The sequence below is a fragment of the Orycteropus afer genome, unplaced genomic scaffold (genome assembly GCF_000298275.1).
Source record: "Orycteropus afer afer isolate SDZICR_OR568_19922 unplaced genomic scaffold, OryAfe1.0 scaffold00290, whole genome shotgun sequence".
In the NCBI taxonomy this organism is placed as follows: domain Eukaryota; kingdom Metazoa; phylum Chordata; class Mammalia; order Tubulidentata; family Orycteropodidae; genus Orycteropus; species Orycteropus afer.
Genome location: NW_006921877.1, coordinates 3354410 through 3382139, shown reverse-complemented (window position 1 = coordinate 3382139; position 27730 = coordinate 3354410). Strand labels below are relative to the sequence as shown.

At 46.2% G+C, this 27730-nt stretch overlaps 3 protein-coding genes across 3 annotated transcripts; 2 read left to right on the top strand and 1 right to left on the bottom strand.

Annotated features, from left to right (window-relative positions):
* The first annotated feature begins 7053 nt into the window (after positions 1-7053).
* On the top strand, positions 7054-13207 carry CA14 (carbonic anhydrase 14). The gene is made up of 11 exons (XM_007950957.1): positions 7054-7108; positions 9475-9495; positions 10677-10856; positions 11219-11361; positions 11694-11789; positions 11938-12004; positions 12183-12340; positions 12449-12569; positions 12810-12830; positions 12933-13017; positions 13141-13207. Exons 1-11 carry the CDS (start codon positions 7054-7056, stop codon positions 13205-13207), a joined length of 1014 nt encoding a protein of 337 aa, XP_007949148.1.
* A 1430-nt stretch (positions 13208-14637) lies between these two features.
* On the bottom strand, positions 14638-17273 carry APH1A (aph-1 homolog A, gamma-secretase subunit). The gene is made up of 7 exons (XM_007950954.2): positions 17161-17273; positions 16464-16634; positions 16224-16297; positions 15869-15991; positions 15593-15720; positions 15039-15162; positions 14638-14702 (listed from the first exon to the last, which is right to left on the bottom strand). Exons 1-7 carry the CDS (start codon positions 17271-17273, stop codon positions 14638-14640), a joined length of 798 nt encoding a protein of 265 aa, XP_007949145.1.
* Positions 17274-19292: 2019 nt separating this feature from the next.
* On the top strand, positions 19293-27730 carry CUNH1orf54 (chromosome unknown C1orf54 homolog). The gene is made up of 5 exons (XM_042782319.1): positions 19293-19338; positions 20803-20886; positions 21517-21575; positions 23849-23962; positions 27632-27730. Exons 1-5 carry the CDS (start codon positions 19293-19295, stop codon positions 27728-27730), a joined length of 402 nt encoding a protein of 133 aa, XP_042638253.1.

Below are 27730 nucleotides of genomic sequence, written 5' to 3'. Positions count from 1 at the left end.
GTTCAAACCCACCAGCCACTTCTCAGAAGGAAGATGGGGCAATCTACTTCTGTAGTGATACTGCCTCAGAAACCCAAGGAGGGGTCGCTATGAGTCGAGTCCAACTCGACGGCACATAACAACAACAACAACAACTTATATATTAAGATGAAATAATTTAAAGAGTGACACATCATTACTAAGATCTGATGTTTTCTATAATTCTGGAGTCAACTCCAAGTAGCTGCTTTATTTTTTTTTTTTTTTTTAAGGCAAAAATAGTTCATTATTCCCGGTGAGCATGCATTTATAATCAACTTGTGATAGTGCTACTTAAATAAAAGCTATATCGTTCATGAAATAATAAGCATGTTAGATGGTAGAAAAGAGAGAAAATGCAGGATCATTCATACTTCATCAATAACTGCATTTCAGTTTTGCAGATGTTGTCTTAGGAATTTAAATTTCTTTTTTAAAAAAGATTTGTTGGGTTTTGCTTTTGGATTTAGGCTTCCATTGGGGAATAATGCCTCCCCAACTATTACGGGGGATTGACTGAAGCAGCAGCAGCCACAGTCAGAATGTCCTCTACTGACTTGAAAGGTTTTTGCTTTTGTTTTTTAAGTATCATAACACAATTTTAGTGAGGAGACAGTCCAAGCCTCATTCTTTGTCTTGGTAGTATTTCTGCATGACCTCAGCCAAGTGACTTTACATTTTCAAAACTCATGTCCTTTTTCTGAAAAAAAAAATAGGTATTTTGAAACTGACATAAGATGTCAATGAAAGTACAGGAAGCTCTTTAGCCACAGGGTTTCAGAGAAATCCAAGTGATCTGTCATGACCTGATCTGAAAACAGACTTATTTGGAAACTCAACACCAAACCAAACTCACTGCCATCAAGTCGATTCCAACTCAGAACGACCCCGTTTGGTTTTCCAAGGTGGTATCACTATGGAAGTAAATTGCCCAGTCTTCCTTCTGCAGAGTGGCGGGTGGGTTTGAACCGACAACCTTCTGGTTAGCAGTCAAATGTCTTACGCACAGATTTAAATCAGTACTACACATCATTATGAGCTTTTGCTATATTATCCCCTGATTCCTATTCCTGTAGGGATTCAGACATAATATTCCTTCAAAAACAAAGAAAATTATTTTTAACTAGAAAGCTTCTTACTATTGAAGAGAGTAGTCGAAGTGTTAATATCTCTTGCTTGGTTTGGTACATACCTTCACTTGGATTAGATGTAGAGAATAAGAAGGCCAAAGAGAAGAAGGCAGAGTGAGGTGACCACAAGTGTAAGTTGAACAAATGATTTTAATTCCAGGACATCATGATATCCTTTTGTCGTCCCTCATTTCAAAGGAAGTAGTTTAGTATATTTTGAAAGACTCCTGTCTTGATATAACCTGTCCTTTGATGCCACTCTCAGAGACAATGAAAGATGGATCTGCCTGCCTTGGAGTGGCAATTTTTATGTTCTTGTATATAACTACAAGGAGCTCTGGTGGCACTGCGGTTTAAGCTAACCAAAAGGTCAGTGGTTCAAATCTACCAGCTGCTCCACAACAGAAAGGTGAGGCACTCTGCTTCCATAAAGATTTACAGCCTTGGAACCCTATGGGGTGGTTCTTCTACTCTGTCCTGTAGAGTCACTGTGAGTCAAAAAGGACTCAATGGCAGTGGGTGAGATATATAACTACAGAACCTGGTTAAACTGCCCTGGTTGTGTTCCCTTCCCACAGAAAGATTGCTGAAAATCCCACCACTATTGCTCCCCTCTCTAGGAACCTATAACACTTTGCTCCTATCAGTATTTAGAATTTATCACCGTTGGATTCTAGTAATTGGGTAAGGTAACTGAATCCCCTAGGAGAGTATAAAGTTCTTGAGGGCAGGAATTATGTCTTATTCCTTTTCATATTTCTAGAGCCTGGCATGGTGCCTAGCACTTGGAAGTACTCAGTGTGTTTATAAACTAGTAAATGAATTACTAACCTTAAAGAAAAAAGTGACTGCAACAAGTGATTCCAGATGGCTGGAATCGCTACAAAGAATGCAAATACCTTACTGCCTCTGCTACTCCAGTTGGTATAAGGCAGTGACTCTCATGATGTGGTCCCTCACCCCCACCCCACCAGCAACAGCAGCATCACTTGGGGACTTGTGAGAAATACAAATTTCTGGACACACACCAGATCTTCAGAGTCAGAAACTTTGGGGATTGGGCCCAGAAATAGGTGTTTTAGCAAACTTAACAGGTGATTCTGATGCATGCTGACGTTTGACAATAGTGTAGGGAAAAGCACACTGGTTCCTGTGTCTTTGTTTTGATTTAGCCTGGCAGCCATGTGACCAACCACAGCTGGATTTCTAAATCCCTCAAAGTTCAGTATCTACCAGTGTAAAATAAGAAGGTTGGAATGATGCCTGAGGACTCTTGTGATCTAAGATTTTGTGAAATAGCAGAAGCGGATAGAAAGTACATAAATGTCCAATGACTAGATTCATTCATTCAATCAACAAGTATTTATGTAGCAGGCAGTTTTCTAGGCATTGAATCAATGCATGACACAAAGTTTCTTTCTTTCTTTCTTTTTTTTTAAGAAAAGCTTCTTCTAAGGTTGATCTTTTTATTAAACATTACTCCTTTTTTTAATGAAAGCTGTTGCAACATTCAAGACCACAAACTGTTACCTGTCTACAATATTCTCATACTACATCTGTCATACAGTGTGAACTAGAAAACTGAGATAATGATCCAAAGAGTTCTGACCACCCCTCCCCTAGATATTACTCTGACTTTAATTTAATTCTTGAACAATTTTGCTTAAGGAAGGAGCTCTGGTGGCATAGTGGGTAAGACATTTGGCTGCTAAGAGAAGGTCAGTGGTTCAAACTCACCAGCTGCTCCGTGGAAGGAAGCCATGGCAATCTACTTCCATTAAGATTTACAGCCTTGGAAAACCAGTAGGGGCTGCTATGAGTAGGAATAAACTCCATAGCGGTTTTCTTTTTTTCTCTTAAGGGGCTTCAGTATCAATGTAAATAAATGTGATTACCTATCAATTAGTATATCTCTCGTTCTACATTACTTCATGTCAACAACTTGCTTAGTCTTCCAGGATATCTAATTCTCCCTAATTCTGTGGCCCCTTTGATTTTCTCTTCTCAGTAGTTACTACCAGTACTGCTTGAGTAAGTTCCTGTGTGACTCTTCCTGCTACCTTTTGACAAGCTTCCTTCCCTCATTGAACTTTCATATATCCCAACACAAAAATTCAGAGCACTTAAAAGGTTCCTGTAATGTGTTTTAGACAAGTGAATTGAAATATAAGATTATAACCTTGATATTTTTAACTTTAAACAAACCAATAAAAGTCACACTTGGACACTGATAACCTTGATATTTTTAACCTAAAACAAACCCAAAAAAAGTCACGCTTGGACACTGATTCTCTGATCCATTCACTTTTCATTTCATTAACAAGGCCTGGAGATGGCGCTAGAGGCAAAAAAAAAAAAAGCTCCGCTTTTACTAGGTGATAACTGAACCAGAGAGGAAGACGTTGGAAGTGAAATAAATGTGCTAGAGTTTGAGCGAAAACGAGAAAAAGGGAGAAGTATCGCTTTTTTTCCCCCCAACCTTTAAGAGTCCTCTTGATAAGCAGCGCTGGTGGAGCAGAGGTTAAGGTATTCGGCTGCTAACCAAAGAGTTGACAGTTCAAACCCCTCAGCAGCTTCAAAGGAGAAAGATGAGGCAGGTAAAGATTCCCAGCCTTGTAAACCCTATGGGGTAGCTCTGGTGGCGTAGTGCCCAAGGCACTTGACTGCTAACCGGAAGGCTGGCGGTTCAAACCCACCAGCCACTCCTCAGAAGGAAGGTTGGGCAATTACTTCCATAGTGATACCGCCTCGGAAACCCAAGGAGGGGTCTCTATGAGTCAAAATCGACTCGAAGGCAATGAGTTTGGTTTGGTTTTTAAACCCTGTGAAGCAGTTCTGGGAGCTCTGGTAGCGTAGTACCTAAGGCATTTGACTGCTAACCAGAAGGCTGGCGGTTCAAACCCACCAGCCACTCCTCGGAAGGAAGATGGGGCAATCTACTTCCGTAGTGATACCGCCTCAGAAACCCAAGGAGGCGTCGCTGTGAGTCGAATCCAACTCCACGACACATAACAACAACAACAACATGGGGCAGTTCTACTCTGTTTATAGGGTCGCTACAAACCAACTGGAGTCGACAACGAGTTTGGGTTCTTGACACCTACTCCAAATCAGCATGGCTGGAAAGCAACAATAGAATAAAGCCAAATGATCAAAATAAGGCCAAGTCCATGGAGGAAGAGGCTTGCCTTCTCTCTTTCTCTCTCTCTCTCTCTCTCTCTCTGCCCCTCCACCCCCCCAATGTCTGCTCCCAGAAACCAGGGCTTTTGTCCATTTGGGACCCGGGTGGGGGGGTTTACAGAGGCTGCACATGCAGGAGCGGGAAAGTGTTGCTTTGAGGCTAAGACATCTTTGTGAAACAATGATCAATTGTAGAAGCAAAATCCCAGAGCCCACCAGCGGTGAAGCACTTCCTAGAGGAGTAACAAAGAAACAAAAAATAATAATCATTTAAATTTATCAATTCACAGACCAACCAGGAGGTGGCGCCTGGCAAAACACACTACATGCCTTGGGAGGCTGAATCCCAGTCCCAGAACTCTGTCCTGGCAGATGTCATTCTGTCCAGGCATCTTCTTTTCTACCATGGCTAAAAAGTGTCTGGTTTCTTGCTTTTTCCATTCGTCTGTACTAATCTAAATGTAGTCTCACTTACACTTTAAGCATTTTTATTCTTCTTGAATGGGATGGGATGGAGTAACCTCAAAATATAAAACTTTCCTTCAGGAGAATAATAATTTGGTGGGTAACCAAACCAAAAAACAAACCCACTGCCATGGATTCAGACCCGACTCATAGCGACCCCTCCTTGGGTTTCTGAGGCAGTATCACTACGGAAGTAGTGGCCAACCTTCCTTCCCAGGAGTGGCTGGTGGATTTGAATCACCAGCCCTCTGATTAGCAGTCAAATGCCTTAGGCACTATGCCACCAGAGCTCCTAATTTGGTGGGTAATGGGGGAATAAAAAAAGGAAATGACCTCTGCAAAAATGGCAGATCAATCAGAGGAGACAGAAAAGCAAGGCGGGCTCCTGCCTGTGCGCGGGTTGATGACCCAGCACATGCATTATTCTGTTCATTTGGCTTTTAGCCTGCTCCCTTATTTAGCTTCTGCTCCCTTTGTTTGGACCATTTATTACTACTTGGCTTGAGCAAAGAGGGAAAAGAGAGCTCAAATGAGTATATCCTCCTGGCTAGTGTTTCTAGTGAAGGGTCTGGAGGAGAAAAAAGGTATCAAGTTTGGCTTGAAATTATCTGTGGATTTTGCACTTTCTAATGAGGGATTTAAGATGGACATTCCGATCGGGATTTCCAGTCCCGTGGGGGAACAAACGCCAGCCCACATTCCTGAGTCGCGGCGCCTCTGTGCTCCGCTCTCCCTGCTCCTCTCCTCGGTGGCACGTTTTGCTCAGTACCGCTGGTCTCGCCTCGGCCCTTTGTTAGGCAGAAGAAAAGACCCCTGGCCCCCTCTCCTATCTGCGTTACATGGTCTCCCTCTCTCTTTCTCTGTCCCATCCCCTTTCTTTCTTCGGAGTTTCGGAGTGTCTTTTTTTTTTTTTTTGACGGTGCTAGTGTGGTTGTTTCTAAGGTATCCTGGCCTCTCCCCCTGTCCGGGCCTCACTGCCAGGGGTCAGTGTCCTCTCCTGTGACAAAAGCCGCCCTAGATCTGGGTTCCCTGGGGAGGGAGGTGGCTGGGACGGGCAGTTGGAGCCGCTGTCTCTCCTTGGTGCCGGGGCAGCCCCTCCCCCGCTGGGCACACAAATGGGCTTTATTCAGCAAACATAACCGCTTCCCCCCCCCCCCAGGCCACGCAGGCACGTGGACCCAGGCCTCACCGTGGGAAGGGGGTAGTGACAAGCGCCGGGGAAAGAGCGCTCTCTGAACAAGTTCTCCTCCACATACTTCAGTCCCTTACTTTCCACAACCCAGATTTTAGGCCTTGCCTTTTCACTTCCTACCCACATCCTCAGCCCCCAACTCCCACTTATTATCAATCTCCTGACCTTGAACGCTTTCCACTTCAGGGCACCTCAGATTCTACATGGGATTGGGAACTTGTCTCCACCATCTGTCCCACACCACCTAGGAAGCTGCTCCTCAGAAAAGCCAGATAGGGGAGAAAGAACCTCGTGCTCCTTTGAGGGGGTTGGATGGGACTACCACAATCCCTCTCCCCACTCTCCCCCAGGGCAGGGGACACCCCTCTGAGCAATGTCTGTGTGAACAACAGAGGAAGGAAAAGCTCCCCACAAGCCTGGCTCCAGAGTCCAAGCCAGGGCTCCAGTGAAATCAGCAGCTCTCCTCACTCCAAGCAGGGCCACCCTCATGTCTAATGGGCTATTTAAGGAGCTGTTCTCCTGCAGTCCTTCAGCCCCCCCCCCCCATATACACCCATCCAGAGCCACCTTAAAAGCGGGAGGCAATTGTGAATTCACTGGCCAGCTAGTGGTGTGGGGACTGCAGATAAGAGAGATAAAGAGAGGGCAGAGAGAAAGGCAGCAAGAGATTTTTCCTGGGGACCCAGAAACACCCACAGTACCCAATGAAAACTAAATCGCCTGGGAAACTTGTAGAGACACACAGACATCGCCAGACAGAAAGAGATAAATTCATTCAACACCGGGAACTCCTTTCTCACTTGCTTGAGCTTGCTGGCTTCCTCTCTCTCACACACACAGTCTGTCTCTCTCTCTCTCTCTCTCTCTCTGTCTCTCTCTCTCTCCCTCTCCCTCTCTCTCTCTCTCTCTCTCTCTGCTCTAGTCCTGCAGTCCCCAAACTCTCAGTCCCCTGTGCTCCTTCCCGGGATAACATGCTGTTCTTCACCTTCCTGCTCTCTCTCTCTCTCTCTCTGCTCTAGTCCTGCAGTCCCCAAACTCTCAGTCCCCTGTGCTCCTTCCCGGGATAACATGCTGTTCTTCACCTTCCTGCTTAAGGTGGTTTGGATCCTGGCTGCGGACGGGGGTAGGTTCATCTCGATATCTGTGTGTCAATCTGTGCTGATGTCCACAAGTCGCCTTGTGTGTTTAATGGGGGGAGGAGGTATAAAAGGAAGCCTAGGAACTGGAGGTTCAAACCCACCAGCCACTCCTCAGAAAGAAGGTTGGGCAATCTACTTCCATGATACCAACTCAGAAACCAAAGAGGGGTCGCTATGAGTCGGATCTGACTCGATGGCAGTGACTTTGGTTTTTTGGAGGGTCTGGAATAATCTCAGCTCAAGGTTGGGAAGAAAAGAGAGGAGTGGGCAACCACCACCGACCTTCTTTTCTTTGCCTTTGCAGCCTTGCTGTTACTGGGGATGAGAGAGAACTAGTGGGGACCAGCTTATATATGCACACAAGTGTAGGAATTTTTGCTGGCTACAGATTTTCTGTATTTCTTTTTCCTACAATCCCAGTCCGAAGCAGCCGTTCTTTATTTCTGAACTCCTCCAATTAGGGATCCAAGAAGGCCTGCAGTAAAAGGATGGAAGTTGATTGGGGAGATGGGGTATTGACTCTTATTCTAGCCATACCCTACATACCCTACCCAATTTAGACCTCCTATCTCCTACTGATAATCTCATGCCAAAGGTTCCTTCTTGAGTCTATGGAGAAACTGATTTCCCAGGTGTTTTTTTTTTTTTTTTTTTTTTAATCTTCCCTGAAGCCAGTGGCAATAGTGGCCAAGATTTATCCACCCTTTTACAACGAGCTTTTTGCAAGCCCCCAGGGACAAGAAAGGGACTTTTGAACAGTCAAAAGTGTCCCCAGGGACTTCACCTCATTTTTGTGTTCCCTGTGCCTAGTGCAGTATCCAGCACATAATAATTAAGGTTTATTGAAGAATTCGGTTGTGGTGGGAAAGTCTAGAAAGGAGAAGGGGAGTGCAGAGAGAATGATATGGGAGTGGGGAAAGCGGAATGAAGAGTCGCTAATTGCATCTGAGGGAAAAGAGAAATAAATGGAAAAGAGAAGGAAGGGATGTAGAATCAGTGTGTTGAGGATTTGGTGGGAGGGAAAGGGTGAGGCTGTCAGCCTTCTTAAAACCAGGCAATTTAAGTTTCCAGGGTGTCCCACAGAGCTGGTAAATAAGAGGCGGCCTCCAGCTCTCCCTTGGGCTGCTTTTCAGAGTTGTCTTAACTGAAGAATGGGCAGGCAGAAGGATGAGTTCTGGGACATTGAGAAGTCTACGGAATTTAAGAGAATAGGGGGAGAGGGGAAGGAATGTAAGATTTTCCTCCAGTTTGTAGCAATTTGAATAATGCAGAGAAACGCTACAGGAAGGTCTCCCTTTCCCCTTGGAGGCAGTTTGGGCTTGGGTAGGGGCTAGACCAGGAGACCCCCCAGGCCTTTCAGTCAGATATAGGACTACACAGGAGCCTGGCATGTGACCCAGCTGGCAGCTCTCTCTTCCACACACAATGCTTCACTTTCATCAGTCCCTGCCAGCCTGGCTGCCTGTGCCCACCCACCACCCTCAACCTAGAGTAAGAGCCTGCCCTGACTCCCAGCCCTCCCTAACCATCTGGGAAGCTAGGAAGCAGAGACTCCAGGTAATAGGGAGTTTCCTCTAGGGCTGCTGGGACCAGAAAGTTAGGACTGAAATGTTAATTTATAGCTCATTACCCTTTATTCAGGAGCTCTGGTAGCATAGTGGCTAAAGCACTTGACTGCTAACCAGAAGGCTGGCGGTTCAAACCCACCAGCCACTCCTCAGAAGGAAGGTTGGGCAATCCTACTTCCGTAGTGATACTGCCTCGGAAACCCAAGGAGGGGTCGCTATGAGTCGGGGCCGACTCTACGGTACATAACAACAACAACAACAACAACGCTTTATTCACACAATGCTTCAAAATAAAAGAGCAGTCCATCCTCCTCCTCTCTGTAGTATTCCCCACTCTGAACTTTTTCCTTTCCTATCTTTTTCCTCCAAATTTTCTGCTCCCACCCTTACCCCACCCCGCCCTAATCTTCTGAACTGTTAGATTGGCTTGGCACAGGTTGAAGAAAAGTAAGCATTGGGCTGACTGCACATTTGGATCCAGGTTAATTTTAGTCACTGGGCTTTATCTCTTTTCATTCCTCCTCTCGCTTCACTCAGCAGGCACAAGCACAGCCTGGCTGGTGATTTTAAATAGCCCACCCCCACCCCCCCACCCCGACCTTTCCGCTGAGGTGTCCAATTTCAGGCCTTCCCCTGGGAAGTGCTGGAGTGGAGGGAGGTGAAGGAGCAGAGAGGGAGGTGGAACCGCGTAGCTGCAAGCAATGCCTGAAGGAGGAGAGAGCTGAGGCTGGGGCTCTGCCCCAGGTTGTGCTGGCTGTAACCCAAATTACTCTGCCTTGCAGGTCAACACTGGACTTATGAGGGTGAGAACGGAACCCGAGGGTCCTTCCTCCTGCCCTTTTCACACCAGGACCTCCTCCCACTGCCACCAAGTCCATTCTGCCTCATAGCGATCCTATAGGACACAGTAGAACTACCCCATTGGGTTTCCAAGGCTGTATGTAATCTCTATGGAAGCAAACTGCCACATCTTTCTCCTGCGGTGTGGCTGGTGGGTTCTAACTACTGACCTTCTGGTTTGCAGCCAAGCACTTTAACTACTGTGCCACCAGAGTCCTGGGACCTCCCTACCTGGCAGGAAGATATGTCCTGCGGGAAGATTAGTTTTTTTTTAGCTTCTCACCCTGACTGCTCTTCCCCAACTCATCATGCCCTGAGCTTTGCATATATGGCTCCTAGATCCTGTTCTGACCCTCAAATCCCACACCTCCTGATTCAGCAGAAAAGCCAGTTAGGTCCTTAGTAAATCTATGTGGGAGTGAGAGAGCTGGAGTGGAAAGGAAACTGAGTGGGGAAAAGCACTGTGAGCTTGGCTGCCAATTCTCCTCCTGGCTGTCTCTCTGTCCTAATCAATCCCACCCCTCAACCTGCACTGTGAGTTGGGACAGAGCTTGAGGTCAGGGATAAAGAAGAGTATGGCAGGGTATTTTGGGACCTTTGGGGAGGTGTAGTTCAATTCCTTTGTCCTTTGTACCTTTGATCAATGAATGACTTAACCAAACTCCAGAGCCAATGTGAGGCCCAGTGTAACAGCAAGAAGTAAATAATGAAAAGTCAGGACATCTGCATCCCAAGGTCATTTGAAGGAGACCCTCTCTCTCTAGGTTCATTTTATTTCACCCAATTTCCTACTCCTACTCTCCAATCCTCTCAGGGTATGCAGACTTTTTATCCATCCCCTCCTCTCCTTATTCAGCTTTCTTGTCTTTAAACTACAGGTAAGTGAAAGAGCTACCACTCCCCTTATCAGGAGAGTTGGGGAATCATCATTGCCTCTGGGTAGCTGAGGGGAAATGAAGCCTAAAGTCCAGCAGGGACTCCTACCTCACTCAGCCTTATACAGTTGGGGGTCTTGACCTGGGGAAGAGGGACATTCTTCTACCTTCACAAGGATAAGTAACTTGGTTGGGGGTGGGGGTGGGGGCGCTGGAGAAGGGTGACTGGGGATGGAGAGAGGACAAATGTCCTTGGTGACCCCCACCAGGCCCACATGGTCAGGACCATTGGCCAGCCTCTTACCCTGAGTGTGGAGGCAATGCCCAGTCCCCCATCGACATCCAGACAGACAGTGTGACATTTGACCCTGAGTTGCCTGCTCTGCAGCCTCATGGATATGACCAGCCTGGCACTGACCCTCTGGACCTGCACAATAATGGCCACACAGGTAAAAGCTCCAAGGTTATGAGTTCCAATCTCATGAGAAAAGAAAGTATGTTCCTAACTTTTGAGTCCTCAGGTTTCATCCATGTATTTGGGGATATGGAAATGGAGATCAGGCTCCTATAGCCAAAGTGGAAATTCAAAATCTATGACTGAGCTTTATGGGTTGGTTAGTATTGTAGCACTGATTTGATCCCCATTGGGAAATGGGGTGGAGTACTAGCATTGGTGTATCAGAAGAATAGGGTGCTACCGAAGGAGGGAGACAGCAAAAGCTGGGCACATGTCCCCAGAAGTGATGGCAATCCAAGCATGGGAATGTATCCACATTCCCCCACCAACCCCAGGTTGCTCTTTTTCTCACAGTGCAACTCTCACTGCCCCCTACCCTGTACCTGGAAGGACTTCCCCGAAGATATGTAGCTGCCCAACTCCACTTGCACTGGGGTCAGAAAGGATTCCCAGGGGGATCAGAGCACCAGATCAACAGTGAAGCCACAGCTGCAGAGGTACCAGCGTGCAAAGGGCTTGGACTGGGACACTGTGACAGGGCTGGTTAGTGCTGAGGAAAAGAAGGATCTGGACACTGAGATAAGTACTACTGGGGAGATAAGGCCAACCTTTGAAAGACAGATTTACAGCCTGCTTGTGGTGGGTGTAAGGAGCTCTGGTGGCATAGTGCCTAAGGCATTTGACTGCTAACCAAAAGGTTGGCGGTTCAAACCCACCAGCCACTCCTCAGAAGATGATGGCAGTGGGTTTGGCTTAGGATGGGTGTGGTTAGGATCAAGGACTGGGAAAGTGAAGAAACATGAAATGACTCAGCTCCGTCTGCCCTCAGCTCCACATCGTACATTATGACTCTGATTCCTATGACAGCTTGAGTGAGGCTGCTCAGAGTCCCCATGGCCTGGCTGTCCTGGGCATCTTAATTGAGGTCAGTGGCCCTGAATCCTTCCCTAGGTTTCTTTCCACTCCTTCTCTATGCTTCAGTCCTATTCTGCCATGTGTGTTCCTTTACTGTGTACAGAAGTCTTATTTCAAACATAGACTCTTACTCCAAACTCCCTTTCCTCCCCTCCTAGGTGGGAGAGACCAAGAATCCAGCTTATGAACATATTCTGAGTCACTTGCATGAAATCAGGCACAAAGGTGAGCCTAAAAATCTATAGGAAGAAGTGAGATTAGACTTTAAGGAAACTTCCAAAAACTCGCCTAAGAGGCTCAGGATGAGGCAAATTAGGGGCCAGAGGGGTTTGCTTCTGGGAGCCCAATCTAGGTAAGCTAGGGCACAGTGAGAGGAAGATGAGTCCTGGTCTGTTCTCCCCAGATCAGAAGACCTCAGTGCCTCCCTTCAACGTGAGAGAGCTGCTCCCCCCACAGCTGGGGCAGTTCTTCCGTTACAATGGCTCGCTAACCACGCCCCCTTGCTACCAGAGTGTGCTCTGGACAGTCTTCAATCCAAGGGCCCAGATTTCCATGGGCCAGGTGAGTGGTGGAGAGGTGAGGCAGCAGAGAGACCTAGTTGTAACCTCAAACCCTTTCCCACTCCCCAAAGCGACATTTCTCCCCTAATCCCACTCTTCTGTTCCTCAGCTGGAAAAGCTTCAGGAGACACTGTTCTCCACTGAAGAGGAGCCTTCCCAGCTCCTGGTACAGAACTTCCGAGCTCCCCAGCCTCTCAACCAGCGAATGGTCTTTGCTTCTTTCACTCAAGGTGACTGTGTAGGGCTCAGAAAAGGAGATGTGAGATTGAGGCACTCAAAGGGCAGCAACTGGGGAGTCCCTGGGAAGGAAAAAAGGCTAAGAGAGAAAGGTGTCTCCAGGACTTGCTTGGACTGGGTACTCCCCACCACCTGGTATCCAGGTGGTTTTCCCAGGACAGAAGCAGAGTGTGCCGCTCCCACCTGGGATGGGGATCTGAACTCCCACTGATCTAAGTTTTCTTCCCTTACAGCAGGATCCATATATACAACAGGTAAGGCACTCCTACCCAGCTGTCGGGGTCAGCATTTTCAGCAAGTATGAAAAAGACTACTACATTAGTGTTACACTAACACCTTGCACTTTACCACCCCAGGTGAAATGCTGGGTCTAGGTGTGGGAATCTTGGTTGGCTGTCTCTGCCTTCTGCTGGCTGTTTATTTCATCGCTAGAAAGATTCGGTGAGGTCCTACTTTCCATTCACCCAGTCCTCTCTTTTCTATTGAAAAGAATTCTCCTATCACACCAGCAACATGCATTACCTAGGATAGTAACCATTTCCATAAACCATTCCCCCCTTTCAGGAAGAAGAGGCTGAGAAGCCGGAAAAGTGTCGTCTTCACTTCAGCACGAACCACCACTGAGGCATAGACCCTCTCAGACATCCTGGATGCCTTCTCTTCATGCCGATCAGGAAGCCTCCAATATGGGGAGCAGGAATTGGCCACAAATACTGTAGTAGTAGGCAGATGCCCCTCCTTCCTCTGGACATCCCCTACAGAGAGGCATGGACCCAGGCTCTTATTCAAGGAAGAACAGCAGAGCCTTTACTGTCTCAAAACATGTAAGAGATGAGATCCCTGTGTTGTCAATGCAGAGGGCAAACTTGGTGTTTATGGCAGTGGAATCCCAAAGTCCCCGTGCTCCCTCACCTTTCCTTCTGTCCCTTTCCTTACATATACTGCAAGCTCTCCACTTAGGACAGGGGGTTGCTGTTGTTAGGGTTCTATTTTTTGCTCAGTATATTTGGAAATTAAAGTTTGTGATCCCACCTGTGGTGTGAGTGTTCCTTAATCTCTCAGATGGTAGAGGTGTACAAAGGACAGTGAAAAGGAAGCATGGGTGATTTAAGTTCTTTCATCCCAATCCTGAAAGGAGATATCCATTTCTGGAAAAATAACCCCAAGTGTCTGACATGTTAAATTCCAGGGCAGATTTCAGCTCTGGAACTGAAGCTATGCCTGGAGCTCAGGGGTTGCCATGTTAGGAAGGAGGCTGGACAAGAAACCTGAGGGCAGAAATCTCCACTAACATGTTATCCCTTCTCTTAGAAGCCAAGTTCCCCCACAATTATAAAGTCCCTTTTATTAGTCAAAATCACAATCACCTTGATTAAAAGGATGGTACACGCCACCCTTAGCAGAAAATGATACAGTTTATAGAAAACCTCCCCACCCCACCCCCCACACCCCAATTAAAAACTAGAAAAAAAATCCGCCCTCCTTCCCTGCGGTGTCATGGTAGTGACTCCTCCAGTGGCACTGCAGCTCTGGAGTGGGCCAGCTCCCGGCAGCACCCTCCACTTCACCTTGGGGAGAGGAGGGGTGCTGGTGGTTGAGGAGGTTAAAACCATTAGTTCCAGTAATACCAGTTCTCAACCCCAAACATGCACTCCCTTCCTATCCCTCAGGGCCTGGGAAAAGGGGACAGATAAAAGCCCAGCCACAGAGGAGTATATGAGGAGGGATAATATAGCCCAAGGTGGTTAGGAGAAGAGTCCCAACATATGTCCCTCCTCCCCCCACCCAAAAAGAAAAAAGGCAGTTTGGGGGTCTTTATCACACCAAAAATGGTTCCCCTCAGACCTGAGAAAAAGACCAAGGTGTCCAGTCTGGGGAGAGGATACTGGGAAACTCAGAGCCCGTCTACCCTTGAGCCTCCATCAAGTTCATCTCCGGGGCAATGGTTAAGCTAGATTCCTTTTCTTGGCAACCTGCACTGTCCAGAACTGGAGATGGAGAAATACAGGGCGAGGAGATCAGGAGGGCACCCCAGGCCCAGGGGGTCCCCCCCAGGTTCCCTCAGTCCTCGGGTGGGATGCGCAGGGCAGAATACACCATCACCCGACTGTCCTCCTGCCGTCGGCCTGCAGAGGGGAAGGGGGGTGAGTCTTGGGCAGGGTGAGAGCAGAGCACTGACACATGGGGAGTCCTGGACAACAAGGGGGTCCCCAGGTGGTAGGGAAAGTGCAGATTCAAACCCACCAGCCACTGACTGGCTAAACCCAGGCCGTTCCCGGCAAAAACCTAGAGACTAAAGGTCATGAGTGGACAAAACCAAACCATGAAGGTGGTGGGACAGACCGACGAAGAGACAGAGAATGGTGGGCAATGGACCCAGGCTGGGGCAGGGCTCAGTCATGGGCAGTGGACAGGCAGGTGGGTGATCTGGCAGGCGATCAGTCCAGGTAGTCAGTCCTTACACGAGAGGCTGCGCTGGATACTTCGGAGGGACCCTCCAGCTGTGATGAAGGCCCAGAGTCCCATGGAAACAGTGACTGCATAGATGGGCAGAAGGCTGGCCTCATACCAGGGATTCAAGAATGTCTAGGAATGGGTGTAAGAGTGGAAAACAGATTATATTTCTCCCTTCCTCCCCATACCTAATCCCCATGCTCTTTATGCCTCTGACCCAAACCTACTCAGATACTTCCTCAAATCCCCCAGTCCTTCCCTTTAGTGCACCAGAATCTTGTAGTCAAGAATACTCTTTACTTTCAGCTTCCTCAGAGTTTCTGCCACTACTGCTCACATCATGCTATCTATATTGGTTGGGCCAATCTATTCAAACACCTCCCCAACAGAATCCCCAGAACAGGTTATACAATTGCTTCTGAGGTGAAAGACCCCTGAAGACTCACCTTCCTGCCTCCTCCCAAAGTCAGTTTTAAAATGTTAAGAAAAGAAGGTATACTTCCCCCATCTCACTCACCATTAAATGCCCTCTTCCTAACTCAGGCCCTTCTCCCCAACTCACCAATCCTGATGTCAGTAGGTGACTCCCAACCACCAGGCCCAAAGCCCAGTACCGTCTTCTTTCACAGGCATCAAAGAACACAACTCCCCAAAAGATATGGAGCAGGATAATGGCCGCTGTCAGAAAGGCTGCAGGGAAGGAGATGATGAGATACACTCTGATTTTCTCCCAGCCCCCTGAGATGTTAGGCCTAAGAAGGCTCCCAGGAAAGGCAATAAGTCAGATCAGGGCCAGGGAGGGATGGTGTATGAAACCAAGATAGGAAGTGGGTCTTACCTGAAGTCAGGAAGTAATAAGGTGAGTCTCCATGGATCCCAACCACACCTGGCCCAAGTGCATCAGCCAAAATATTGATAACAGAGAAGACACCACTGATGATACCGAAGGAGAGACCAGATACTGGGGGGAGGGAGGTGCTCATCAATGTCAGATGAATTATAGCCTGATTACCAGTGACCCCTCCCCATCCCCAGTCGTAATTTTCCCACGCCTACTCTCCCTCCAGCCATCTCTCCTGGGAGGTCAGGTACAAAGGAAAACAAGAGGCCACTAAGTATATGTGGGTGTTTAGAGACTTCCCAGGGGGAGGGGGTGTCCAACTCCCTCCTCCAGTCCCTCTCCCTTGGCTCACCATAGGCCATCTGGCGGATGGAGATGGGTGATCTTCCGTCCTCACTCAGCGATGCTAACCCCTCATCTGCCTTCCTGGGGTGGGGTGGGGTGGGGGAAACATGAGGGAGGGCAGGGGTGCTCCTTTCCCTCTAACGTCTGTCCCTTAGTGCCTCCTTCTCCAAACCACCATCAGGGGCTGTCCCCTTCCCACAGTGCAATCCTCTGCCCCTCTCCCTTCCAGACCATCCTGTTCTCTTACTTAAGCAGCTTGTAGTAAGCAAAACGGAACACCTCCTGCAGAAGGACAGAGACTGCAGCACCAAAAATCAGGAGGCCATACTGGAGCCGGGCATCTGACCGGTCAGTCACATGGACCAAGATGAACCAGACCACAGAGGCCAAGAGCAGAGAAACCAGCCAGAAAAACGCCCTGAGGAAAGACAAGGGCAATCAGACTGGCAAGGGTAATGGCAGTCGGGGAAATCAAGGAAGGGAATCAGCCAAGGCTGAACCGTGAAAAGTGGAAGTTAGACTTCCGGATGGTGAGGGAGAACGGAACCAGATCGGAAGGGACTTATCAGCAGGGATCTAGACACAATGGAGGGGTAGAAATTTGATTGAAGATTCTTCAGGGAGATGAGGGCCAGAGTGTGCGAGCACAAAAGGTCGGGGTATCCATTTCTGGATCCTCCCTTAGGGCACCTGACTCGGTCAGCCGAGGTCAGTACAGACCCCTCACGAGTCCTGGCCTTGGGCCTCGGAGGCATCTGTGCCATCAGTGGAAGGCGGAAGCCAGCTACGAGAAAGGGCAAATCTTCCACATCTCCGACCTCACCCTTTCCAACTTTTACCTCCGACTTGTCTCTACCAACCAAACTCCCAGGCTTGTCCTAGTTCCTCTAGCCCTTCCGGATCTCTCTTCGGTGCCCTCCCACGTCTCCCCGAATCCCACTCACCCTGCTACTAGAATGATGACGCGAAGCGGGTCCCCAGCCACTGTGATCAAGAAAAGCGCAAAGGCCGGGCCGAACGCTACAAAAGTGCATCCGAAAAACACCGCGGCCCCCATGGCTGGGCAGCTAGGGGCGGGGTGGAGGCCTGGTCCTGGGAGCCGAATGGAAAGAGTGTGACAGCTAGGAGTCCGTGTAGGGTGGCAACGCGACCCCGCGAGGGGCGCGGTGCAATGTCACCCCCAGACCCCGGGAAAGGGGGAGGGGGACACCGAAACCCCAGATGAAGGTCCGCGCGACTTCCTCTACGGAAGCCGAGTTGAAGACAAATCCCGGGCCGCAGCCCCATGGCCACCTCCCATCTAATCCACTCGAAGGCCAATGGAGAATCGAAGGGGGCGGGGCTGTGGAGGAAGGGCGGAGGCCGCACGGCTTGCTGGGAGTTGTAGTGTCCGTGCCTCTCTGAGTCCCAGTCCTCGGTCCTGGGAGTGGTCCCAGCCGGGAAAAGGGGTTGGGCCACGACTTGGGCCCGGCCGGCGACGGATTCCGGCGTTTGACTCCGCTTTGGCCGCGGTTTCCTTTAGTTACTTTGTGGGAAAGGGTGGTAGCAATCGTACCTCTTCTTGGAGGGCTGCAGAGGGGGGTAAATCCTGTTTGAACCTAAGGGACAAATACAAAGCCAGTACAGGATAGAGAGTGCGGGGAGATAGGGACGAGTATTGTTCTTACTTGAATGAGAGGAAATGGGCTACAGCTGCAGCCGAAGGGATGAAGGTTAGACTTGAAAGTAGGAACTCTTTGGAAGGGCTAGTGTAGGAAACAAGGGATACAGTCAGTATGTCACCAAAGAAGCCTTCATCAGATAGAAGCAAGAGGAGCCTGGAGAGCAGTCTTAGGAAGGAGTTTTAGTGGATTCGGTAGATAAGACGTTATTAGAGTGATGAAGTTAAAGGAAAACGACACCCCCCCCCAGCCATTCAATTACTAGGAAATTCTAGAATTCAATGAATAGATAAATTGTGTAGATTTACGCAGAAAACCACTAACAAATCCTCCTCCAATAGGGTTGAGAGAGTGAGAGTGTCCCAACCAGTGCTCATACTCTAGCCTGTCCTACTTCTGAGCCTATCAGGCTGAGTTTGTCAAAGAGATAGGGATGAGATAACTCATCTCTCCTTTGAGCTGTTACCACAGAATCTTCTGACCAATGAGAGCAGTCCAAACCTATCTTTTTTTGTGGCTGGTTCCACCGAGACTTGCGTAATGTCTAGCTTATAGCCATGCTGAGTAGATAGTTGCTTGTTAATTCCCCCTTTAAAAAAACAAGAAGTATTCTTTTATTGTTCCCTTGCTTGTGAATCCTGAATAGCCTATCAAACGCCTAACACATGTTAATAAATGTTTCTAAATTGCATGAAAATTGGAAACATAAAAACAGAGGGACAGATAAGATGAATTCTATACCTGCAGCCTGGAATGATTGCAAGTGGGAGGCGCAGCATCTGCAGCAGCAAAAGAGACTATGTGCTTCCTCCCTTCTTCCATCCTGAGTCTAAGAAGTTGAGAAAGAAGTGAGATGAGGTCGGTATTTATGAGAGAGGAAATAAGTGGCCCTGGCCAAGACTTTTATCAGAAGCTCTAGAGCAGGTGGTTCCATTCTCCATAGCCCAAGATAGAAAAAGTAGAAGGACTATTTTCAGTCTAGAAAAACAATAACCCCTTCCTCAGAACATTTCAACTGTTATGAAAGAGACTGATTAAGCCTCAGAGAGAAGGGCGATTCTGGATGGTGACAGTAAGTTAGGGACAGGAAGAGGGAGAGGGAATTTTTGTGAGGATTGGGAGGGAGGGAGGAAAGTAGAGGAGAGAGGAAACCCCTTGGTAGGCTGTTGTTTGCAGTGTCTGTAGGAGTCATGGGTAGATCTTATCTAGGGCTGGGGGAGCTCAATGAACATCAAACCCCACATTTTTGGCAGCTCTGGCCAAGGACCGGTAGTGACTGATGATCTAGACAGTCTGTAAGTGGGCGGAGAAATCTGTCCTCTAAGAGAAAAGTCGCTGTAGCTCCCTCCCTGCTTTGGGTGGGAAACGCTGTAATTTCCTTTTTTAACTTTCACAGCGATAGGGCAGAATCCAGAATGGATGTTCTCTTCGCAGCCATCCTTGCTGTGCCACTTATCCTGGGTAAGTTCACTCTTCCCTGAGCTTTTGGGTCAGGTCTTCTACCATAAATGGGGTAAGGGAAAAGAAAAGGAGCAGAGGGTGAGAGATGCAATCCGATGAGAGTAGTAAGAGCACTTTTCTCTTCTGTGCTGGAGTCCTGTGTTCAGTGGGGAGGAGAAGGAAAGAGAGGGGATATCTGAAAGGTAGAGCCACGTAGAAGGGAGAAAAGCTGAATCTTGTCAAAAAAAAGAGAAGGCTTTTTAGAGATGGAACCCCAGACGCAGAAAAAGATCCTAGCAAGATTAAACTCAGTGCTCCATCACCACAGAGTTGAATAAGATAAGAGGGACTAAAGTGAAAATGAAGAAGAGAGGTGGACTCTTTAAGGGTAGGCAGCCTGAAACTAGTGAAGGAAGCCAGGGCATCTTTTTTTTTTTTTTTTCCCCCAGATAGTTGGAAAAGGAGCTCTGGTAGCGTAGTGCCTAAGGCACTTGATTGCTAACCAGAAGGCTGGCGGTTCAAACCCACCAGCAACTCCTCGGAAGGAAGATGGGGCAATCTACTTCCGTAGTGATACTGCCTCGGAAACCCAAGGAGGGGTCGTTAAGAGTCGGGTCTGACTCGATGGCATACAACAACAACAACAGTTGGAGAAAAACCTTGTATTAGTAATGACAGAGAAATGGGGGTAACCTTTAAGGCAGTGGAGAACTGACTGCCTTCAGGGACAGGGTCCCAAGAGTAGCTGGCTCCTTCCCTTCTTTGTTCCCCTGTCTGCCAGGTGCGTCTCACTGTTTCCTTTTCCTTCGTATTCTTATGTCATTAGCTTGGAGTTGGAGCAAGGACATTTAAGGATCTTAAGGAAGTGTTTAGCAGGAGGCCTAGAGTTCTCGATTCAATCATATCAAAGCTACGTATTTTCAGTTCTCAGTTCTCGAAAGGAAGAAAAACTAACAGAGATGCATCATCTAGCACAGTTGACTCACGTGAAGAAAGCGAATGTTAAATAGCTTGTTCCAAGTTGCTCTGCTAGTTGGCAATGAAGCTGGAGCTAAATCCAAATCTCCAAAGCCTATGATGTGTGTACATGTCTGTGTGCATTATTCATGAGGCTCTGATAAAATAAGATTTCTTACAAATACAGTAAGGTCTGGAGCATATTGGATAGAAGATTTGGAGATTGTAGTTTCGGGTTTGTCTCTGCTTCTTACTCCCTTTTTTAGCCTTAGTTCTATCTTTGGATTTACAGTATGGCAAGGGACTCATTTTTTGTTTATGGGAGCTTTGGATCCAAAGGACACACAGTAACAGGTCTCATAATAGATATGGAGCCCGGAAGACTGAGCAGGGGTTAGAGGTGCAGAGGCAGGGAGAAAGCATAACCCTCGGAGGGAAAAGGGAACTGATAGTGCTGGAATTGACTCCAGATGTTCTCCCGTCCTTAAGATCTGGAGGCCCTTTGACCAGTAGTTCTTGTCCCCATAGGACAAGAGTATTTGGATGAAGAAGTACTGGGAGAGGACGATTATTATCAAGTGATCTATTATTACACTGTCACCCCCAATTATGGTGAGTACATGTAAGGGTCTGACCCTTAGCTGGGTGAAGAAAGGCTTTAGGAATACCTGGTCCTGAGACTTGGCCTTTCACTTTTCAATGAAGCAACTAGGCCAGAGAGAAATCTGGGCATGAGAAGAGTACTAGCACTTACAGTGTTACTTTCCAAGCTAGTGATTTTCAACTCTTTGGAAACTGATTAAATCATTTGAAAAATTTCAAATGTATTAATTATTTTAGATACAAGATAAAAAGTGTAAATGTATACGTACTCACAAACATTCTTGACATTAAAGTTAATTGGATTTGCATTATGCTAATACATTTTACGGGAGCTCTGGTAGCATAGTGCCTAAGGCACTTGACTGCTAACCAGAAGGCTGGGGGTCCAAACCCACCAGCCACTCCTCGGAAGGAAGGTCGGACAATCCTACTTCCGTAGTGATACTGCCTCGGAAACCCAAAGAGGGGTTGCTATGAGTCAGGGCTGACTCTACGGCAAACAACAACAACAATACATTTTACAACTTGAAGAAGTTTAAATTCCCTGAGCAATTTCTTCCTTGTCTCGTTTTTGGATCCAGACTTACCTTTTTTTCTTTTTTTTCTCCTCTGTTACTGCTGATTTTTTCTTCTCCTCAGATGACCTTGGTGTAAATTTCACCATTGATTACTCCATGTTTGAATCAGAAGATAGACTGGTGAGTGACTCCTACATCTGAGAGTCTGTGTGCAGAGGGTCAAGCTAGGAAACAGTTGTCCAAAGAAAAATTTGATCAATAAGTCAATTGGAATTAATAGAGTTTATTGAGATGAGAGGGTGTTTTCAAGCAGGGAGCATCCAAAGAGAAAGCTGCAAATTGCTCCTTTAAGTAGTGCATACAGAGTTTTTAAAGACAGGGGATTTCTACAGAGTTTTTAAAGACAGGGGATTTCTAGTATGAAAAAAAAAATTTTTTTTTTGATTGACAGTAACTTGTTTATCCATTTCTCAATCTTATACATAGAATTTACTGGCTGGTTTCTTAGTACCTAGTGCTGCTGTCACACAAATACCAGATACAGATGGGTGGATTTAAAGAACAAAATTATATTTTTTCACAGTTCAGGAGGCTAAAATTAGGGTCTTGGCCTGCCCAAGCCCTGGGTGTTTCTTGGTGACTTTGTGTTCCTTGATACACAGATAATCCTCACTTAGCTCTTTATTCCCTTATGTGTCTCTGTTTCTATTCTGGTCTTTTGATTGGATTTTAGATATATTTTTAATTAAGGTGAGGGTCTTACAAAGCACAGGTATTTCTGTCATTGGTTTTATAGTTATACTTGGCTGATAAGAATTAGTGGAATTTGATAAGTAATACTTTTTATACACAATACTGCATTATATAATAATACAGTAATAACAAACATTATAATTAATATAATCAATTATAATTAATTCCGTAGGTAGACAGGCTAAATGATCAGGTATGGATAGACAAAAGAGAATATACCCGTGGCCATATATAAGTATGGCAGATGATACTACATATGTATTTGTATATGCTATGAGAACGTCCATATATATAATAGAGCTAACAGGTGGCAAGGTTATGATAACTTCTTAGCCACAGCCAAACACCTTGAGGGAGTAAGTCACTGGGCCCATGGGCTTGGGACCATGGTTATGGGAGGGATCAAGCTCAATTGGCATAACAAACTACACAAAAGTATTGTTTTACGTCCTACTTTGGTGAGTAATGACTGGGGTCTTAAAAGATTGTGAGCAGCCATCTAAAATGCAACAATTGGTCTTTCCTATCCGGAGCAAAGAAGAGTGAAGAAAATCAAAGACAGATGGACCATTAGTCCAAGGGACTAATGGACCATGAGAACCTCAGCCTACATGACCCTGAGACCAGAAGAACTACATGGTGCCTGGCTACAAGTGCCAACCACTCAGGGATCAAAAGTGGAGATCCTGAATAGAGTGGGAGAAAAATATGGACAAAACTCAAAACCATAAAAAAAAAAATCAGGCTTACTGGTCTGATAGAGATTGATGAAACCCCTATGCTATGGCCCCTAGTCACCTTTCAGGCCTAGAATTGAACTCACTTCTTTGGCTTCCAGCCAAACAATAGACAGGCATGTAAGGTGAACATTTATACCAGGTAGGTGCACTCATTAGAACAATCAACCACGGGAGGTCAGAAGGGCAGCATTTGCCAGGGAGACAACTCAGAGGGCAAGAATGCATAGGAAAGGACACTGGGAAAAGGTAATCACAGGAAAGAAGTGAGAAGAGAGAGAACTGTTACATTGTGGGATTGCAATCAATGTCATGAAACAAAATGTGTATGAACTGTTGAGTAGAAAACAAATTTGCTCTGTAAACTTTCACCCAAATCACAATAAAAAAAAAAAAATGGTGGAGTCAGATTTGATGAATCAGAAACATTTTTAATTTTCAAGTTCTTTTTAGAAAGCTCTTACAGTTAAAACACTTTGAAAATTCTCTATTGTTCTGTCAAGGTTTGTACTTGGTACAAGTGGCCATTTTGACTGATTTGTTTTAAGAAAGATTTCTGCACCTGGCAAAACAGCCATTAAGTTTTAGTTTATGTTTAACACCATTAAAAAAAAAAAAAAAAAAAGCAACAACCTGGGCAATGTTGAAATATATCTAATTAGCAAAACTAGAAGTAAGTTTGATTAAGTGAAACTAGGAAGTAGGCCCAAGACAGGTTTGGTAACCACCGCTTGAGGACAAAGAAACCAGAACTCAGTAGGTTTGCTAAGACATTGAGGGGATGATGCAGTACTAAGTCAAGGGACTTGGTAAATAAGAGTGATATGATCCATGCAAGGATAGGGTATAGAAACATTGACTCTTTGGCAGAAAGATGTAAAGGGAGGGAAACTTTGTATAGTCTATCAGGATGTTGGATCATGGAGATGATAACTTCGTGTTTCTCAATCCCACTGAGGGCAGGATAGGTTGGATAAGGAGGTAACGGAAGCAACAGAGACTACTGCCATTAATCTTGAGACAGAACGTGAAGACCATCGGAAGCCTGTAACAATAAAACCAGTGACAATGGAACCAGTGAGTGAATTGGAGATCAGTGGGAGGGAGACTGATGGAGACATCCTTTACCCTGTGTAAATCCCAAGGCTAGTCAGCTGGCGGAAAGGAAGGGCCAGAGAACCAGGCTTCAGAGGATGGAGGAACCAGATAACAAGTACTGCAATGCAGGTTTTCATCTCAACTTGCTCATCTTATTTTTCACTCAGATTGAATACTAACCTTGTATACAAAACACTAGGAAGATTTGATGCAGCTAAATTTCAGTTCATCAGTACTTAATGTGTATGTAACTTATGCCTAAGACTGTTGAGGGTGCTGGGGATTATAAAAAGTAAATTTATGATGTTATTACTGTCCTCAAGGAATTTATAAAACTGAAGTTTGCACATATGAAACCTTTAGAACAGAACAAAAAGGTATGTGACAGTGTTGAATTACGTAGACGTTTGACAGTATATGACATAGACAAGTGTTTTAGGCAGTAGAAGGAGAGAGACCAGTATAGGCTGCAGTTGTTTGGAAGGCTCTTGTGAGACAATTGTGCTTAAGATACACCTTGAAGAACAGGTGAGCTTTTTAACTGGTAGAAAGATATGAAAGAATTAAAGCGATGATGAGGAGGAAGATTATTCCAAGGCTGAGAGAGCCTAGTAGAAGACTAAGAGGCTAGAAGAATAGTATGTCTAATGGATTGGGTATAACTGAAAGAGAGAGTATATGGGTGGAAACGGTGGGGAAATTAAGAAAAAAATAAAATTTACAAGACTTTTAATATTTGCTTAGGAGTCCCTGGGTAGAACAATAGTTAGTTAAGTGTTAACTAGCCAAAGGGTGGGTAGTGCAAATTCACTCAGAGGCTACTGCAAGAAGGGTGTGAGGGCAGCATCTTCTTCTGACCTTCTCTAACTTCAAAAGGGGAAGGAGGATCCAGAACATCAACAGACCAATGCTGATTCCTTTGAGATGAAGATCAGACATGCCGCCATTCTGCCATTCTCCGATCATTTTACCAATTCTGACACCAACAGGCCCTCCCCCAGCACTCTCTACTTCTTTGCTGTGCTCTGTAATTTGTTACAATGGGCACACGGAACTCACAGGCAATACTCATGATCATGGGGTTTATTAGGGAAGCAACAGGTTACAATTCATGTTCAGGAATGATCAGGATACAATTCTTGGATCAGGGCAGCCTTCCCTTGGCTCTGCCCATAGGCACACCTCTCTTTGGCCTTCTCTCAGCCTGGCCTCTGCCTTGCTCTGGCAGCTGTTACAAAGCTCTTTTAGCTCTGCCCATAGGTACTCCTGACTCCACCAGCAAGCCTTCTGCCCATCAGGTACTCAGCTTTCTCGCTCAATGGGCCAACAAGCCTGCTGCTCTGTGTCATGCAGGTCTCTTGGTTCTGCTGCCTCTGTCTCTCTGCTGTCTCTCTGCTATCTCTTCAGTCCAGGGATCTTGGGCACAAAGGACATGCTCTACTCCTTGCTCTTCTGTCTTGATGGTAGTGAGATTTCCCATTGTGCTTCTGGGATGGCTCATTTTAAGCCTAGCAGGATGGTAAAACTGACCAATCCCCACATTGTTGTTGTTTGCCGTCGAGTCGGCCCCGACTCATAGCGACCCCTCCTTGGGTTTCCGAGGCAGTATCACTATGGAAGTAGGATTGCCCAACCTTCCTTCCGAGGAGTGGCTGGTGGGTTTGAACCGCCAGCTGTCTGGTTAGCAGGCAAGTGTCTTAGCCACTATGCTACCATAGCTCCCAATCCCCACATTAGGTTTCCATATATCTTATTTCCATGGTCCCATCCCAACAAGGATACCGTATACGTTATTTACAATATTAACAAGCTATCCAGTCCCCGTCATGGGCCATAAGCCCCTCATATTTTTATAGTCCCACCTAGTCATCTGGTGGGAGTCACAAAGACCGTGACTAGGAGAGACATATTAAGTAATTCGCTACACTGCAGCACCTCAGAAGATAGACCTGACAATCTACTTCTGGAAGGTCACAGACTTGAGAACCCTACGGAATAGGTCTACTCTGTACCAACAGGGTTTCCCAGAGTCAGAAACTACTTGATGGCAACTAACAACAACAAAAACAACAATACTTGCTTAGTGATTTCACTCAAAGCAAGATAGGGCCAGATCATAATGGGTCTAGAGTATCAGACTGAAGTTTGGACTTTACCTCATAAGAAATAGGAACTAAGTAAGTTCTTCAGTGCGAAAAAGAAACAGTAGAGTGGTATTTTAGAGACTGGCTGACTGATTGTATGCAGGAAGCAATGGAGTGGAGAGAGATCCATGAGATTTGCATTATTCCAGAAACAATCTATTAAGGGCATTGTGAATGGAGAGGACACAAATAAGAAATATTTTGAAGAAGATACCTTGCTTCAATGATAATTTCACATAATGAATAAATGAGGAGAGAGTTAAAATAACACAGTTTTTGAGCATGGATATTTGGGAAAATGGTTGACCAAAATGGTAACTGTGATAGGCCAGAGTGGTTTAGAAGGGAAGTTATGAAATTATTATTTGCCAAGCTGAATTTTTGGAGATAGCCCTGTGAGCATGTTCTAAAGGTAGCCAAACCAGGTGAGGGCTAGAGTTCAAAGTGCAAAGTCATGGTTATGAAAGTAGATCAGCTCAATAGAACCAATATACACAGAAGATCAGGAGGCCAATGACTGTGCCTATAGTTAATAGGAAGAAGAGGAATCAACCAAGGAAATAGAGGATTGATTAGAGAGGTGGACAGATAGCCAACTTTATATTATAGATTCTAGAAAAAGTTGAATATTAATATAATCAATAACAGTTATCAAGAGGCCAAGGATAAGGAGGTTATTGGTAACCCCAAAGAAAGCAGTTTTAATTGAGTGATTGGAGCAAAACATAGAATTTTCTGGAGTTAAAGAAAGAGCAGATTGTGAGGAAGTGGAGGCAAAGTAGATACCGATTGGAGAAATCTGGTGATGAAAGAAGAGGAACAATAATGGGAAAGGTCAGCAGGACCTTGAATGCAGATGGGAGGAACTAGTAGGCATGAAAGGCTGAAGATTGCCAACATGCATAGATAAATATTTTAAAGTATAGTCTTCCTTTAGATTGCAAACTCACTGAGGACAGGGACCATGTCTAAATCATATTTGATCTCCCCTGTAGCACCTAGCAAAGTCCCTGTGTGTTACAAATGGTTTGCTCTCAGCTACTAACCAAAAGGCTGGCCATTCAAACCCACGCAGCAGCACCATGGAAGAAAGGCCTAACAGTGTGCTTCCGTAAAGATTACAGCCAAGAAAACCTAATAGAGCTGTTCTACTCTGTAACATGTGGGGTTGCCATGAGTCGAATCAACTCCATGACAATAGATTTTTTTTTCGGGGGTGTCTGTGTGTGTGGTTGGTTTATTTAATAGTATCTAGCACAGTGAGTAGCATAGTGGCATGCACATAATAGACACACAATAGGTATCACTGGATTGAATTGAGACCAGTATGGTCAGGGTGCAAAGGACTTCTTTTAGTGATCGGGAGGAGAACTGAATCTGTCACTAAGCCTGGAGGAAAGGGAGACAGAGGTGGGTGTAAAGAGGGTGGCTGTCCTTTCTGGGGTGGGGGTGGGAGATAGGGAGGGCGTCACTGGGCTGCAGTGGGGGAATGTCTGTATTTTAGCAGAGTCCAGATCTGAACGATGCTGCGCCCAGTCTGCAGAGTCCTGGTCCCCTCATCCTGTCCTGGGCCCTCATTCAGGGGGGGATGTATTTCATGTAG